At 39.4% G+C, this 16,251-nt stretch overlaps 1 protein-coding gene across 1 annotated transcript; it reads left to right on the top strand.

The window, feature by feature from the left end:
* Positions 1 to 98: 98 nt before the first annotated feature.
* On the top strand, positions 99 to 11,451 carry Ms4a3 (membrane-spanning 4-domains, subfamily A, member 3). The gene is made up of 7 exons (NM_133246.5): positions 99 to 283; positions 1,651 to 1,760; positions 2,627 to 2,764; positions 5,083 to 5,139; positions 8,036 to 8,194; positions 9,505 to 9,606; positions 11,194 to 11,451. Exons 2-7 carry the CDS (start codon positions 1,674 to 1,676, stop codon positions 11,290 to 11,292), a joined length of 642 nt encoding a protein of 213 aa, NP_573509.1. The 5' UTR covers positions 99 to 283; positions 1,651 to 1,673; the 3' UTR covers positions 11,293 to 11,451.
* Positions 11,452 to 16,251: the final 4,800 nt, after the last annotated feature.

Below are 16,251 nucleotides of genomic sequence, written 5' to 3'. Positions count from 1 at the left end.
TGATGGCTCCATATACCAGCTTCCTTCTTAATGGTATACTTGGGGAAGTGGGTGGGCCATTAGTGCCCTCAAATAGGAGTGTTATTAGCACACCTTTCAGGCAGCCAGCAAAACCACTTCCACTGGACTTGCTGAGGAATTGCACAAAGAAGAGATTCGTTAAGCCTGAGGAGGAAGAGACTGCTGGTTTTGGGGGACAGACTCTGGTGGTCATTACTGTCTCCTCTTCTGTAATGAGTTGGACTTGCAGGGGAAGGACTTGTCAAATCCTGAATTCTTCAAGGTAAACCCTACCAGACCTTTCTCCATTGGAATCATCTCTTCATTTTTCTGTCTGCTAAGGGTGGCTTTCTTGGGATAAAAGTCTTCTGTTTCATTTCTCAGTAGAGGTTTGGAATTTTTAGCTGTGTGGACAAATGTCTTTGGAATGCAGATATTACCTGGCGCCTGGTAACCCGGTGCCATGATTTTTGGCATAATATATTTGGAAAATGTAGACATGGATAGACCAATGTTAGGCAGGCAGTCAGGCACGCACGCGCACACACACACATACACACACACACACACACACACACACACACACACACACACACACACACATTTTGACATATTAAGAGGCTGCCTCTGAGTTTGGTGGCCAGGTCTAGCTATGAGAGGTGGCCTGAATGATAAGTTTTGTGAGGGAGATCCTGCCTGAGTGCATAAGAGTGTGGTGATAATTAGAGGCAGATTTGACCCTTAACTTCTCAGATCCCTGCCAGGTGGACTTGGGAATGTTATTTAATGCTCTATTTCTTAGATTCCTCATCTGTAAAATGGAAAGTGTCATAATGACAATACACATTCCAATAGATGTTTTGCAAACTGAATTGGTTGACATGAGTAAAACACCCAGAAGTGTTCTACACAGATAGAGCTGGGGAGATGAACTCCTTAGTGGGACACTAGGAAGCCTACAATTTCTAGATTTCTTTTAAAAGCCAAATTGACTATATTTTGTAGAACATGGCTTGCTTTACCTGAAGGCTGGAGCTTACCTTCAATTCTTTTCTAAAAAGCTCAACAATGTGTCAGACCTCCAAAGCCATTGTGTGGTGTTTTCAGCATGAAGACCCAGTGCCTGCTAATGGATTTTCTATTATTATTCTTAAACATGGCTATTTATAAAGTTTGTATTAGATATATATGAACTGTGAGGCAGTGAGGCAGATGAGCACACAGAGAGATGCAAGCACCTTTAAAATTGAAGCTCAGCCTGAGGTGTGTGGAACTTGTGCTGAAGGGATTCCCAGAACATGAAGAAAGGGTTCACCATTCAGACTAGGCCAGGACTAAAAGGGTTTTTTGAAAGCTTGATTTTGGCAGTATCCAGGCCAAGTTGTAGTGGGGAGAGAGGATTTGCTTTGTGAAGAGAATAGTTTTAGGGTATAAAGGCAAGGCGCAGGGTGTGACTTCTGGAACTCAGACCCTCCTCAGAAGAGCAATCCTGATGCGTGGACAAGATGAACTCTTCTGTGACACTAAAAAATACTGTTAGAAAGTGGTCCAAGGAGGCACCAAGCCTGTGAGTTCTTCCCCATGATAGCCCCAAACAGCCCCAAATGGCCTCCCAGGAATCTCATAATACAGGACTGGGGATCTCGGCAGGTGGTACCTCATCAGGCAGACACATGAAGCCAGAGGAGACTGGTGGTTCTGTTTATCAGCCCTTGGATGAGTCACGCCATGTTCAACGAGGTGTACTGCAAGCCCTCGGGGTAAGTCAGCCTTTGCTATAAAGTTGGCTTATGAGAGAAGGAGCAAAAGATTATATGGACATTCTGTAAATTTCTTCCTGTAAATTTCTGAGTTATTTATCAAGTCACTGAGGACAAGATAGGGTCATGGAGATCTGAGGAGTAGAAATGGAGAATCAGTCAGTCTCTCATAGGGAGAATATCCACCCCAGCGTACCTCAGAGAATTTGTTCTAAGGCTCTTTATTGTTTCTTGGTGCTTTCTGACCACTTATATCAGGAGGTTGAGTTCTGTGAAGTTCCCCTCTCTTCCCCTCTCCTTCCCCCACTCCCCTTCCCTTCCCTCCCCCTTGCCTTCTTTCCCCTTCTCTCCCCTCCCTTTCCCTCCCCTCACCCTTGCCTTTTTTCCCCTTCTCTCCCCTCTTCCTTCTTTCTTCCCTTCTTCCCTCTCTCTTTCATCCCCCCTCCCTTACCACTCCTCCCCTTCTCTGCCCTCCCTTTCCCTCCTCTCCTCTCTTCTGTCTTTCCTGTGGTGCTGGGGATGAGAACCAGGTCCTCCTGGATGCCAGGAAAATGCTATTATTCAGTTAAAACTCCAACCCTTTGTACAGTTTTTATATGGAGTCTTACTAAATCACACAGGTTGGCCTTGAACTCATTCTGTAGCTCATATAGATGTTTCTACCTCATCACCATAATCTATATTTTAAATAAAAATATTTTAAAATAAAAATTTGACAGCTACCTGGCTTTGTCGTATTTCTCAGAACAAGATTTTGTTCAGTTAATTTAGGCTTAGCATTTAAACCATTTAAAGGCACAATAAGTCCTTTTGGAGGAAAATAAAAATAACATTATACCTTTTTTTTTTCTTCGTCTTCCTTACAGGCCATCCAGATCCTGAATGGAATACTGATTCTAGCTCTCGGAATTTTTCTGGTTTGTTTACAACACGTGTCCCACCACTTCAGGCATTTCTTCTTCTTCACCTTCTACACAGGCTACCCACTGTGGGGTGCTGTGTTTGTGAGTATTCATTTCCTTGGCCATAGACCATCTCCTACCCAGCACTGCTAGTGTGCTAGTATGAAAGTGTTCTTTGAAGATTACCAGCTGTGGTTTTGATTTATAATTTCCAACAAAAGTAGGCAAAAGTCTCTTTCTTTCTGTGCAACTTATGATTTTACTTTTTGTTATGGCCAAATAAAATCCTGTTGTGTATACGTACTACATTTTATTTATCCATTCATTTGTTGATGGGCATGATGGACATGACCAGTTCCATCTCCTGGGTATTATGAATGGTGCAGCAATAAACATGGGTTTATAAGTATCTTAGTGGTGAAACATAAAAGTCCTTGGATACACACACACACACACACACACACACATACAGAGAGAGAGAGAGAGAGAGAGAGGCACATGCACACAAATGGAGAATCCTATAGCTTCAAAGCTTTCTAGACTCAGAAAAATAAAAATTGTATGATTTTTCTCCCTTGCAACTCCTAGATTTTAATTTTATATATTCACCTATAAGTATGTGTGGGTGTGGGCATAAGTTGTGAGACTAGAATAGAGACGAGAAGAGGAGAAAAGAGATCTGCAGGGAAGGAAGAGGGACAGAAGACAGCAGCAGCAGCAGAAGCGTCACGTGAGAGAAGATGGAGGGTCAGCATTGGTTCTCAGTCTGAGAAAAGACTGTATGTGTTTTCAGTTCATGCTCGTTCACAATGGCACTTTGAATTTGACATTCCTGAAATTCTGAGAAAGTTAAGATAAAGTTTTGATGGAATAGTTAAGCTCTGAAGTATTCCTGAATTGTTCTGCATAATAAATCTTGACAGCCCAAGTGAAGAATTTCTGCACTGCATTTTAGAAAAGACAGAAGTGAAGAATTTCAGGTGTTGCATAAGTATTGGGTTTTATTTTCTCAGAAAGTGAAATTAGTTTATTTAAAAAATGGAAGGGGAGCCAGAAAGATGGCTCAATAGAGCACTGGCTGTTCTCCCAGAGAACTCAGCTTCGATTTACAGCACCCACAAGGAGGCTCACAACTGTCTCTACCTCCAGTTCTAGATCCAATACTCTCTTGTGACGTAGAGACACATGCAGGTCACACACATAAATTTAAAAGGGGGAAGGAATTAGGGACCAGGATTTGCTTAAGCACACCAAAAGATTTGAGCACTGATTACAATTCTCAAAGTTGCTCTATGGCCCCAATACACGGTCAGGGCAAGTTCCAGGTGTATGACCTGTTCTCCCTGTCTGCCTTTGCCTGTAGCCATCAACCATGAACTGCTGTGTACTCACTATAGGGTCCTTCCTATTGCTTCATCTTTTATAATCCTATCAAGGATGTGGTTTAAAGGATTAGACGTGAACGTTTGCCCTCAGTTTCCTTATTAGGATGTCAGAAATAGCAAAACGATCTTCTTTTGAGGTCTCTGAAATGAAATGAGAGACGTATATTATCATTAATTTGGATGGTTTCTTTCTCCTGCACTTTTTACATAGTCTCCCCATTTTAATAGCACACAACTGTTAGTTGATGATGTTAACATGGGGATATGCTGTTGGATGGGGAAAGAAGCTGAGGTGAAAAAAGGCTTAGTAACCTACCTAGAATCCCATGCTGGATCCTATGAGCTGGAGCTACTATTGAAAACAGTCGCTCATTCACAAAGTGTAGGGTTGGGAAGACCTGTGAAAAATCTCTGGTATCTGAGACAGAACTCAAAACCTCTTCCTACATTTTCATCTAGAATTCAGTAGTTAAGTTTTGCTTAGCAAGCCTTTATTCTTCAAGATTTAGTAACTTGGTTAAAGTGTTGTAAAATCTTACCAACTGAAAATTTTGGAAAATCATAAATACAAAGAAAATCTAATTTGTCAGAATCAGAGTCATGGGAAGGTAGTGCATGAATATAATGATTTGAAAACTGGAGAACATATTTAGATTTATAAATTCTCTTTTGAAGCATCTAGACCAATAAATTACAGATTTGAAATATGGGCAACAATGTGAGAATTTAAAAATGTATCATTTATAGAAATATAAATATAGGCACAACTATAGTATTTCATTATTTGGCTGAATACATTAAACCCATTAAAAGGTAGACATAAACAAACTGAAATTATGATGAATTTACTTATAATAGACTATTTAAATTTAGACATATAAAGAAAGTAATACATAATGCAAAGTATACTTTTGTGTGAACTGAACAAAACCAATTTGTGTAACTTCTACTGATAGCTGCTGCCGGGGGGATACCATGGAGAAAGTGGTCAAGACTAAATGTCCCTTTATCCGTCCTACTTCCTATTTTAAACAGTTTATCAGCTCAGGATCCTTGACTGTTGCCGCAGGGAGAAACCCCACACGAATGCTGGTAAGTGCTGACTCTTCCTCTTTTTCTCTATGTTCAGATGAACAGAAATGAATTACCCACCAACAGTAGAAAACAGAGGGTGGGTCTAGCTGAGGAACCAAGTCTCGTTTAATGCACAGGATTTTTGTGTGCTGTTAGGTTTAACAAATTATTTTTAGTGAAAGGTCTTTCACCACTGTCTTTGAATTTGAAAGCAAAAATTTCTCTCCTTTTGATTGTTCATTACAAAATAGGTAACTCTCTGTCTTATGTTCTCTGCGTTATCTAGCTATTTAGTCCCATTCTGTTCAATTCCTTCCCTGCCCCCAGTGCATTTTCATCACAGCATTCCATTTTCAAATACCTATCTTTTTTCTTTCATTCCCACTCCCTGATGGGTTTGCTCTCTGTTCTGAGAAACTGCAGCCATGGAGAGACTTTCAGGCACACACACTAACACACTGTGTGCTCTAGACCTGCTCCAGTGTATCTTTTCCTCAGCTTTTACCAGGGAGGAACTCACCGACTTTCTTTAAAACTAATTCTCCTACTTGGGTGTTCTAGCCCATGCCTTTTTCCATTATATAAATTCATCATTTTAATACGTTTCTACTAGGTACTTTAAATTTATATCAGTATATAAGAACATTGCTGACTGTCTGTCTGTCTGTCTGTCTGTCTGTCTGTATCTATATAATCTTGGCATTATTTTTCCCTGATAGCTAGGTATAGTTCATTTTTCTGCTTGTGACAAAACTCCATTTTAAAGGAGTAATGTATAGTCTATCTACAATTCTTATCTATTCAGTTATAGTTAAACCTTCCTACCTTCCTCATTCTTTTGTTTCTTCCTGGCCTCTGTAACTTCTCTCTTTAAGAATATTGAAGGTATCCAGGTTGCTAAAACACTTCTCAGTTCATGGCCCACTCCTGACTTCACTTATAAACAGTGTTTTAGCTCAACTCCTCTCCTGATTATTTTTCTCTTGGGCTCCAGAACACCTTGAGTGGCTTATGTTCCTCTTGTCCTTTGAAGTCACCTTAATAGTCTCCTGTTGAGGTTTACTCTGTTGCTATTTATTATAATGCTAAATACTGGCCCCCAAGATCTGGTTCCCTCAGGGAAGAGGTAGTCCTCTCATACACCAAGTGATGCTATGTAACCTTGATCCTTTACTTAAAACTATTGGTTAAATAAAGATGCCTACAGCCTATAGCTGGGCAGAAGAGAGGTAGGTGGGGCTTGGGGTCTGAGAAGAGAACCAGTAGGGAGAGAGAAGGTAGAGAGAGGAAAAGATGTCATGGGGTAAGAGATAGTGAGAACTGGCTGTGAGGGCTGGCCAGTCAGAGTAAGAGTGGTTCAGGCAGAACATGGCAAGTCATATCTTGGGGTTATTGACAGGGAAGTAGACAGGATAGCGCTGGAGTCGATATCTGCCCAGCTCTAGTGCTTTAAAGGCTTATTATAAATATAAAAGCTTTGTGTCTTTTGTCTGGGAACTGCATGATCAAAGGCGGGATAGAAACCCCTGATTCAGATTAAATATTTACTACAACAGTCTCAACTTCTTTTTTTCAGGCTGTTCAGGGCTAGGTTCCCAGTGTTTCTGTTGTTGGCATCTACACTGCACAGTCTATATTTACTTTGATGATTTCAGCCATTTTCATTGCTTCAGATGACACCGCTCCTGACAAAAATATTGTTTTTTGATCACACTCCAAACAAAATTTTTTTATTTTTAAAAAAATTTTTATAATTGTTTATTGATCACACTCCTGACAAAAATATTGTTCTGGCAAGATTTTTCTCCTGAGCATCTGGTTGTCCCATCATTTTTGCTTCTACTTACACATCTGAAAGGTCTAAACTCAGCTTCTATTATCCCTCAAACTTGTTCCATGAAGTGCCTGTCAGCTGATGGAAACTTCCTCCTTTTAGATTCTTAGACCAATACCATGAGCTAGCCCTATCCCAATCTCTTCTTTCACATTACTGAAGCCAGTATCAGCAAATTCCATGGGCTCCACCTTACAAATTACCTGCGTGTGTAGCTTTTTCTCATCTTTCCTCTGATAGCATTCCATGTAGTCTCCCAATTGGGCTCTTCGCTTCTATTTGTGAATCTCATTTTTTGATCTTAATAAAGACAAAGTGACTCAGCTTGAATTATTGCTCTGTCATTTCTTTGCTCAAAATCCTCCATCCATTTTGTATTTTTCTCAGGATTAGAAATAGACTTTGCATGAATTACATGGCTTTACATAATAGATATCGCTGTTAATTCTGACTCAGTGTCCTAATCTTTATCTACCCTGGCTCTCTTGATTCCTGGGAACATATGGCCTCAGGGACTTTGGGCTGTTTTCTTCACCCAGACCTTCTTTGGATCATCTAGGGAAATTCTCAGTTATTTATTCCTATCCCCATATGTTATTACTGTGCAACGTCACAAACTTCTACTACTTTCTCTGGTTTTCCACTTTGTTAGACTATTCTACTAGCCTCAATACTTAGTTGCTTAAAAATATAGCATAATTTATACACTAGTATGTTTATAGTTTTCCTTTTTTTTAAAATTGAGATGTGGTCTTATGTATTATAGGCTAGCTTTGAGTGGTAATCTCTGTCATCACCCACAGAGTGCTGGAATTACAGCATCAATGGCACCCAGTTTATGCAGTACTGATGACTGATACTGGGGCTTAGTGCATGCTAGGCAAGTGTTCTAATTGTGTATCCTAACCCCTTCTCTGTTTTACTGCTAGACTGTACACTCTTGGTGCAATGGGAGAATCTCAGTTCATGGGAAATTGCTCTGTGTCTAAAATACTGTGGGGTGCTTAAATATATACTTCTGTTGCCAAGGGGTTAAAGGATGTTCTACCTATATTAATGGACATTTTGTTTTTGTTTTAGATGCAAAACAGTTTTGGGATAAACATTGCCAGTACTACAATTGCATTTGTTGGGACTGTTTTCCTTTCTGTGCATTTGGCATTCAATACCCAGGCTTTCAAGGGTTGCCAATCTTCACCGTCACCTGATGTCTGCATTTCCCTGGGTTCCTCATCAGATGTATGTTTAAAAACTGTTAATAGCGGCAGTGGGTGGCGTGGGGAGCAGGGCATGGGGAGGGTATAGGAGACTTTCGGAGAGGAAAATAGGAAGGGGAATAACATTTGAAATGTAAGTGAAGAAAATATCTAATAAAAAAACTGTTGATAACATATTTCAAACCATTCAAAAGATACAGGAAAACAGTAGGTTGTATACTATGTTAACTTGAATATTGGCTTTGTTATTTATTAGTTTTGTAATGAAGGACAAATTAGACAATCTGTCTATATTCTAATTTTCTTATCTTTGAAATAAATATAATAATGAGTAGCACCTACCTAATGGATTGCTATAAAATTCAGTACGTTAATACTTGATAAGTAATGAAAACAGTGTTTAGCCATCACGTTGTATTATTATTACTGCTATTTATTATACTCTCCAGAAATAATACATTAATTTATTTTACATACATTTGATGTAACAAACTTCAGAGACATACCACTTAATCTGCAACATGGAACGTTTGTGCATGCTAGGTATACACTATCAACTTAGCTATACTCATACATATATTTGGTCTAAATTCTGTGTGACCATGTGAGTGTGTTGCCTATATCCCCAGCATTATGTATATATGTATGTATGTATGTATGTATGTATGCATGTATGTGCACTATGTGTTTTCTTGGTGCTGGAGGAAGTTGGAAGAGATAACTTGATCTCCTGGACCTGAAGTTACAGATGGTTGTGGCAAACCACATTGGTGCTTGGAATTGAACCTGGGTCCTGTGTAAGACCAACAGATGCTCTTAATTGCTCAGTCATCTCTCTAGTCCATCCTTTATTAAATTTTTAATCACCTAAATTTGTATTTATCTATGTCTATTTTTATGGATTAAGTGGTATTTTTCCTCTATAGAAATTTGATCATGTATTTCTTCTAGCAATGATGTATTTCATTCTCAGAAATGATGGAAGGATAATTTTCTGCAGTACTGTGCTGAGTTTCTCCCAGCAGTGTATTTTGTCCCATAGGCCTATTATAAATGCTTACACTTCCCCTGAAAGCCTGTCAGTGAAATCGTAATTTTAATCCATTTTAATAAACTGTGTATTTTTTCTGTATGTTGAATAAGCATTCGTGATAGTGTCAGAATCTTTCTTCTGTGATTTCTTCTCCCCTTGACTAGTTCACAGAGGTCAATCTTCAGTCTGATCTGCGTTCCACTTTAGGACATTGTGGGTGTTCTTCAGCCTGCTTTCCTGCTGACAAGTTTTCCCTCTGGATGTTTTCACTGATTTGATCTGAGACATCCTTTTCCTAGGGCCTGGTGTCTTTAATGCTGATTCTCACCCTGCTGGAGCTGTCCGTGACCATTTCTATCTCTGCCATGTGGTGCTTGGGAAATGTTTGTGGTTTAAGAGAGGTGAGTTGGTGTCAATGTTGGGCAAGTTCGGTCATCTGAAAACTCCACAATGGTTGAAGCTATTTCCAACTTTTAGAAAAAGAAACCTTTGTATGATTATGATTTGTGGGGTTCTAGGGATTATTTCTTAGATCAGTGTGTGAGATGAAGTAAGGTTGGAAATGATTCAGATTTGAAAGTGCAAGGTATATATTAGTATGCATTTTAATGTAATTAAAATTAATTTGACTTATTTTCTTCTGACTTTTTACTTTTGAGGTGTATGTCTCAGGATGACCACATATTCTTGCTAGATATTTAGATCTTGTAATTTAGTTTCTTAAAAATTTCCACTTGTAATTCGTTTTTGGCCAAAGAATCTTTACACGGCCCTAGTGGACTCCTAAGAGTGGGAATGAGGTGTCTCTGACTCCTTCATCTACTCTTTGGACCCCTTCCTCCTAGTCTCATTGCATCTTTTTAGGCCAGATTGGTTGATATCCCCAGGAAATCTTTTCTGAAGTTAAATGGAGGAGCAGTGGGTCTGGGGGAGAAGGGAAGTAGGAGCATGAACTGGGAGGACTGGAGGAAGGGGACATTGCAGACGGGATGTATTGTATGAGAGAAGGATAATTGAAAACAAAAACAGATTTAAGGATCAAACATTTATGGATAGTAAATCATAAAGAAATTTATTTAAAACAATTAGTTGGCATATAATTTTACCATATACAAAAGACCAAAGCAAATTTGCATATTAATTAAATGACTGTCCATATTTATTTTTCCATAATAATGGAATCTTGGCTAAATATTAGATGTTGCAGGATGGAGATAATTTTCATGTTTCTGAAAGTTGATAGACATTCTGATTTTATTGTTGTCAAGGCTGAGAATAGTGCTTTGCATTAATGTATAGTATAAAACAACAGAAATATGTTTAGTATGTCTATGGCCAGTTTGAAAACTGCTGGAAAATTTGTCCTAATCCCAAGTCAAAACTCATTCATCAATGTTTTACCAACTCAAGTCAACAATCCAAACAACAATGTTAAAAACCAATCTCTCTCACATAAATCAACCCCAAAATATACTAATTTGATGTGTATATATTCAGGAAGGGTAGTAGGAAATATTACAGGTATTTGTCTTCTGTAATTGTATTACTATGCTTCTATGAGAGACATTGCTGCCATTCATAACATACAAATATTATCTAATCTGAGCAGCATTCACTGGTGTTTTGTGGTGTGGCAGCAGCATGCTGTGTGTTCAGAACCACGTCCAGAGTGAAGGCATACAGCTCAATAGGGGCAAGCAGAAACACCTTAGATAGGTTATCCATTTGATTTGATTGACCGCCACCCCAATCTCCATATTCAGTTCTGCAACCACATATGTAGTGGCAACCCACAGAAATGGAAATAAAAATGTTCTGATGGTCTCTGGTCCACATGCATGTTATCACTTTTCAGTGTTTAACAGAGAAATCATCAGGGCAGAAATCTTTGTGGATTCGTGATAGTGATCATGGTGGTAATGAGAAAGGATGGAGTGAACAGGGAAGATGATGATCCTCTTCTTGAGAACTGATGTCTCATTTTCTAGGCAATTACTTCACCTCCTAATTCTGTGGAGTCAGGAATACTTCCTGAAGGAAGTGATTCTGAGAACCTGAACACTCAGCCCCAAGCTTCAGAAGAGTGAGAACCTCATTTGAAAACTCAGCAGAACATGAACAGATGAAATGCAATCCTTCTGTCATGGAAATATTCACAAGAAAGCTGGCATCTGTCCCAATTCTCTCTCCTGTAAATCCACGAGCACGGTCTGGATCTGGATGAATAAATATATTTCCTTAGGTGATCTTGGATTTATAACTTCTATGGTCATTCTTCCAAAGCTCTTTCCACATGATGAATCTCCTTTTTCCTTACTCCATTGCTTTGTGAGGCTTAGGGATGAAAGAACATATAATAATCTTCGCTTGTTCCCCTTTCTTTTGAAACACAGTGTCTCATGGCTTGTAGGTTGGCTTTTAATAACCCATGAAGTCTTTGAACTCCTAGTCGTCCTATCCTCACCTCCGAAGTTTCAGGATTATAGGCACATGCAAGCACACTCAGAGTTTGATATTTTATACTCGTAACCCTCAGCTTCCTGACTGCTGAGATTACAGGTGTGAGCCACCACACCCAGCAATAATCCCCATTGCCCGGACTCACAGAAGAAGCCAAATTTCAGCTACCTCTTGGAAATGAAAATGAGCAGATTTTTGTTTGTTTGTTTTTTCAGCACAGAAAAAAAATTCTTGAGTTGGCTGATGTCAGAATTACAAGTCTAGCAAGTTAAAACAAATCACTGTGATTAATTTGCACTTTACTATATTTGAAACTTAAGTTTCAGATTTTATTTTATTCTGGGAGTCACACATGTCCTGCTACAATGATGGTTTGCGTTAGGGGATTTTGTTCTGTAGGGCTGTGTTTCATTAATTCTACTTCTATTGTGTTGCAGATGATCTACTTCCTTTTATTTCAATACATCTTCAATTATCCTTTATCAGAGCATGTTAACAGTACACAGGAACACTGTGGCTTCCTCACTAGCATTTCCTACAACCAGAATTGACTACTACCTGTAGATTCTGGTGGAGTTGACCTCACTATGAGGTTCAGGGACACACCCTGCATGGTCTAACTCTATTAAAATACTTACCTTGATGATTGTATTGGTCTATGACACCTCCATGGATAACTGCTTGGCTCTAATGTGAAGCCATCTTCACTAAGGAGGCTCTATGACCTTTTCATAAAATACATGACTGAAATATAACTGGAAATAGGAGCCATTAGGAGATAAAATCTTAAACTTGCTGAATAGTTACTCTGGGGTTCACACATGGGAAATTTAGAAAATAAAACCAACTTTAATTTAGCCACCCCTGGAATATGCAGAATCTGATGTCTCATAAATGTGAGATGAGTATATTCAGGTCAGGGGACTGCCCCTGGTACCATCCATTCTCAGGCACCAACCACCTTGTTTGTTTGTTTGTTTTATAGTCATGATCTCTCACTGGAGGTAAGGCTCATAAATTAGGGTTGGCTGGCTGGTTAAGGAGCTCCAAGGATCTGTCTTTCTACCTCTCTTCCCTGCTGGGAGTATCAGGGTGTGCCCCCCATGCCTGGCTTTTATTTCATTTTAAAATTTTAGTTAATGCAAGAATCAAACCTATGTCCTCCTGCTTGTACAGCAAGCACTTTATGAATTGAGCTGTCTCACCAGACATGTATTTTGTAGTGATTGACTTCTATTTTTGTTGTTTGATTCCTTCATTTTTTTCAAGTTTCCCCAACTACTGTTGTAGTCAATTTAATTTTTAAGTATGGTTTATACATTTTGCAGTTAAAAAAATTGAAAACTTCATGTCCTTACAATATAAGATATTCACTTTTTATTGTATTTAAAATATTTTATATTATGAATTTGATTTTTTACAATAGAGAATGACATTATTGTACTGTTATCATTATAACATTTTAGCTTGTAGGAAGCTAAAAATTCTAGAGCTTTTTACTAAGATGTTGCCATATTCAGATACAGAACTGTACACACATTTCTCTGGTAACTTCCTAGGCCAGGGACAACCATATAGCATGCTTATTTTCCTCATGAACACTATAGTTTTGGATAATAGAAGGTATATGGAAAGAGAAGAATTAACATGAATTACACAATCATCTTGGTAGAGAACTGGCCCTTGGACTGTAATACCAGCAAAAGCTATCTGCAAGGGATCAAGGAAATCTTAGAGTCATAATCAACTGCATAATCTTGCTCTAAACATGTCTGAAGTCCTATGGATAAAGAAATGAAGGTTTGCCTTAGAGTTTGCATTTAGCTCTTGAACATTTTGAGCCATCTGTCCCATGGCCATCTCTATAATCATATTTGCCAGGCAACACTGGAGCTTGTTGTCAGTCTAGACTGTTTATATTATGTGTGTATGTATAAAATCTTTTCTTTGCTTACCATTTGCATGTGTGCATGTGTGGACTCACATCCATGTGACTATGGAGGTCAGAGAATAGTTTTGTCAGTCCAGTTCTCTACTTCCACCATGTGAGTTTCAGGATTTGAACACAGGCCCTCAGGATTGGCAGAAAACACCTTTACTCACCACAGAAAGGAAGAGATGAAAGAAATTAGATGGCAGAGGTTGTGATTATTTGGTGGGAAGTATCAGGGAAAAAAACCTGCTAAAGACAACCTATCTTAAAATGTTTGAGATGAAAAGTTGCTTCATAGACATAAAATTTTTAAAAAATACTTATTTTAGTTAAATTTATTTGAGAAAACATTTACTCAGGAGGGATTTTTTTTTTATTTATTAGGTATTTTCTTCATTTACATTTCCAATGCTATCCCAAAAGTCCCCCATACCCTTCCTCCCACTCCCCTACCCACCCACTCCCACTTCTTGGCCCTGGAGTTCCCCTGTACTGAGGCCTATAAAGTTTGCAAGACCAAGGGGCCCCTCTTTCCAATGATGGCCAACTACGCCATCTTCTGATACATATGCAGCTAGAGACATGAGCTCTGGGAGTACTGGTTAGTTCATATTGTTGTTCCACCTATAGGGTTGCAGATCCCTTTAGCTCCTTGGGTACTTTCTCTAGCTCCTCCATTGGGGGCCCTGTGATCCATCCAATAGCTAACTGTGAGCATCCACTTCTGTGTTTGCTAGGCCCCGGCAAAACCTCACAAGAGACAGCTATATCAGGGTCCTTTCAGCAAAATCTTGCTAGTGTATGCAATGGTGCCAGCATTTGGAGGCTGATTATGGGATGGATCCCCGGGTATGGCAGTCTCTAGATGGATTTAAAAGTAAATCTTTTTTGAGTTTGGGGTATACCCCTAACTAAGAACCTATTTGTAATTGATAGCTGCTGAAAGATTTTGGGGTTATGTTTTTGTTTTGTTTTGTTTTGAGAAGGAGCACATGAAGTTGGGTGGGTTGGGAACTGAGGAAGCTCTGTGAGGACTTGTGGGAGGGAAAAGAATATGATGAACATATATTTTATGAAAATTGAGAAAAATTAAAAATATAATGAAAAAATCTAGGCTATAATTAACTAAGCAAAGAAACTTGATATCAAAGAGAAAGCCAGAGTAAAATACACGTGAAAAGCCTGTTTGTCCTTGGAAGGAGTTACAGAGACAAAGTTTGGAGCTGAGATGAAAGGATGGACCATGTAGAGACTGCCTTATCCAGGGATCCACCCCATAATCAGCATCCAAACGCTGACACCATTGCATACACTAGCAAGATTTTATCGAAAGGACCCAGATGTAGCTGTCTCTTGTGAGACTATGCCGGGGCCTAGCAAACACAGAAGTGGATGCCCACAGTCAGCTAATGGATGGATCACAGGGCTCCCAATGGAGGAGCTAGAGAAAGTACCCAAGGAGCTAAAGGGATCTGCAACCCTATAGGTGGATCAACATTATGAACTAACCAGTACCCCAGAGCTCTTGACTCTAGCTGCATATGTATCAAAAGATGGCCTAGTCGGCCATCACTGGAAAGAGAGGCCCATTGGACACACAAACTTTATATGCCCCAGAACAGGGGAACACCAGGGCCAAAAAGGGGGAGTGGGCGGGTAGGGGAGTGGGGGTGGGTGGGTATGGGGGACTTTTGGTATAGCATTGGAAATGTAAATGAGCTAAATACCTAATAAAAAATGGAAAGAAAAAAAAAAAAGAAAAGCCTGTTTGTGCCAGAGGAGAACTGCTGTGTGTTGGGGAAGAAATGCTAGCTCTGTTATCTCTTCTGTCCAGGCAGATGTATGGTTAAAAATCATCTTGGTAATAGTGCCCCGCCCCAAAAGACGTCGTTTGATCCTATGCTCTGATACTGTCTTGGAAAGCTGGAACTACTTGGCTGTGGGAACTTGGTTTGATTACAGAATGTGCTAAGTATCTCAAGAATGGAGGGAGATGAAGCTGTTGATGCACACTGAGGCATGAAATAGTTGCGAGGTCATAAATCACCTTTCAGCCCCCTAGCAGCATCTTGTAAAGTGCCGTTGGAAATTTCCATAGAACAGCATATGTCCAAACACACAAAGATGCCCTCAGTCTGTTAACTGTCCAAATCTCAAGTAGGGTTGCTAATTTTGTTTTGTTGTTGAACATAAGCCTTTATATACTATTAGAAAACACCACAAAAGACCCTTACATTGATTCAAGACTTTCCCCTGCAGACACATGTGGTTTTGTGAAGGTCAGGTAGGGGAATGAAATTTCCAAGCCAATCATTTTAAGGCTAGGCTCAAATATCACCTTCCCTGAGAATTCCTTCTCTGTGCTCTGTGAAGCTCTGTCAGTCAGTGTTGTAAACTGCTTTACATTCCAGCAGCCTCTGGCCTCTGACATCCTGGGTAATCATTTTTCTTTGTTCACATCTGCAAGGTTGTGGGCTAGATCTGGGATCATGGCCTTCAATAGTGTCTGCTCCATGTTGTGATCAGTTGCTAGCCAGAAGCATTAAGTCCTTTCTGTATAAATGAATAAGTAGATGGGGCTTACTAGTTAACTCATGTAGTGTATTTGTTAGATGCACTGATTCCCAAAGACACAGTGGAAGGAAGGTAGCTG

This window comes from Mus musculus, chromosome 19, assembly GCF_000001635.26.
Source record: "Mus musculus strain C57BL/6J chromosome 19, GRCm38.p6 C57BL/6J".
NCBI lineage: Eukaryota > Metazoa > Chordata > Mammalia > Rodentia > Muridae > Mus > Mus musculus.
Note: the sequence above shows the minus strand (reverse complement) of the source record. Positions and strands in the feature narration are given on the sequence as shown.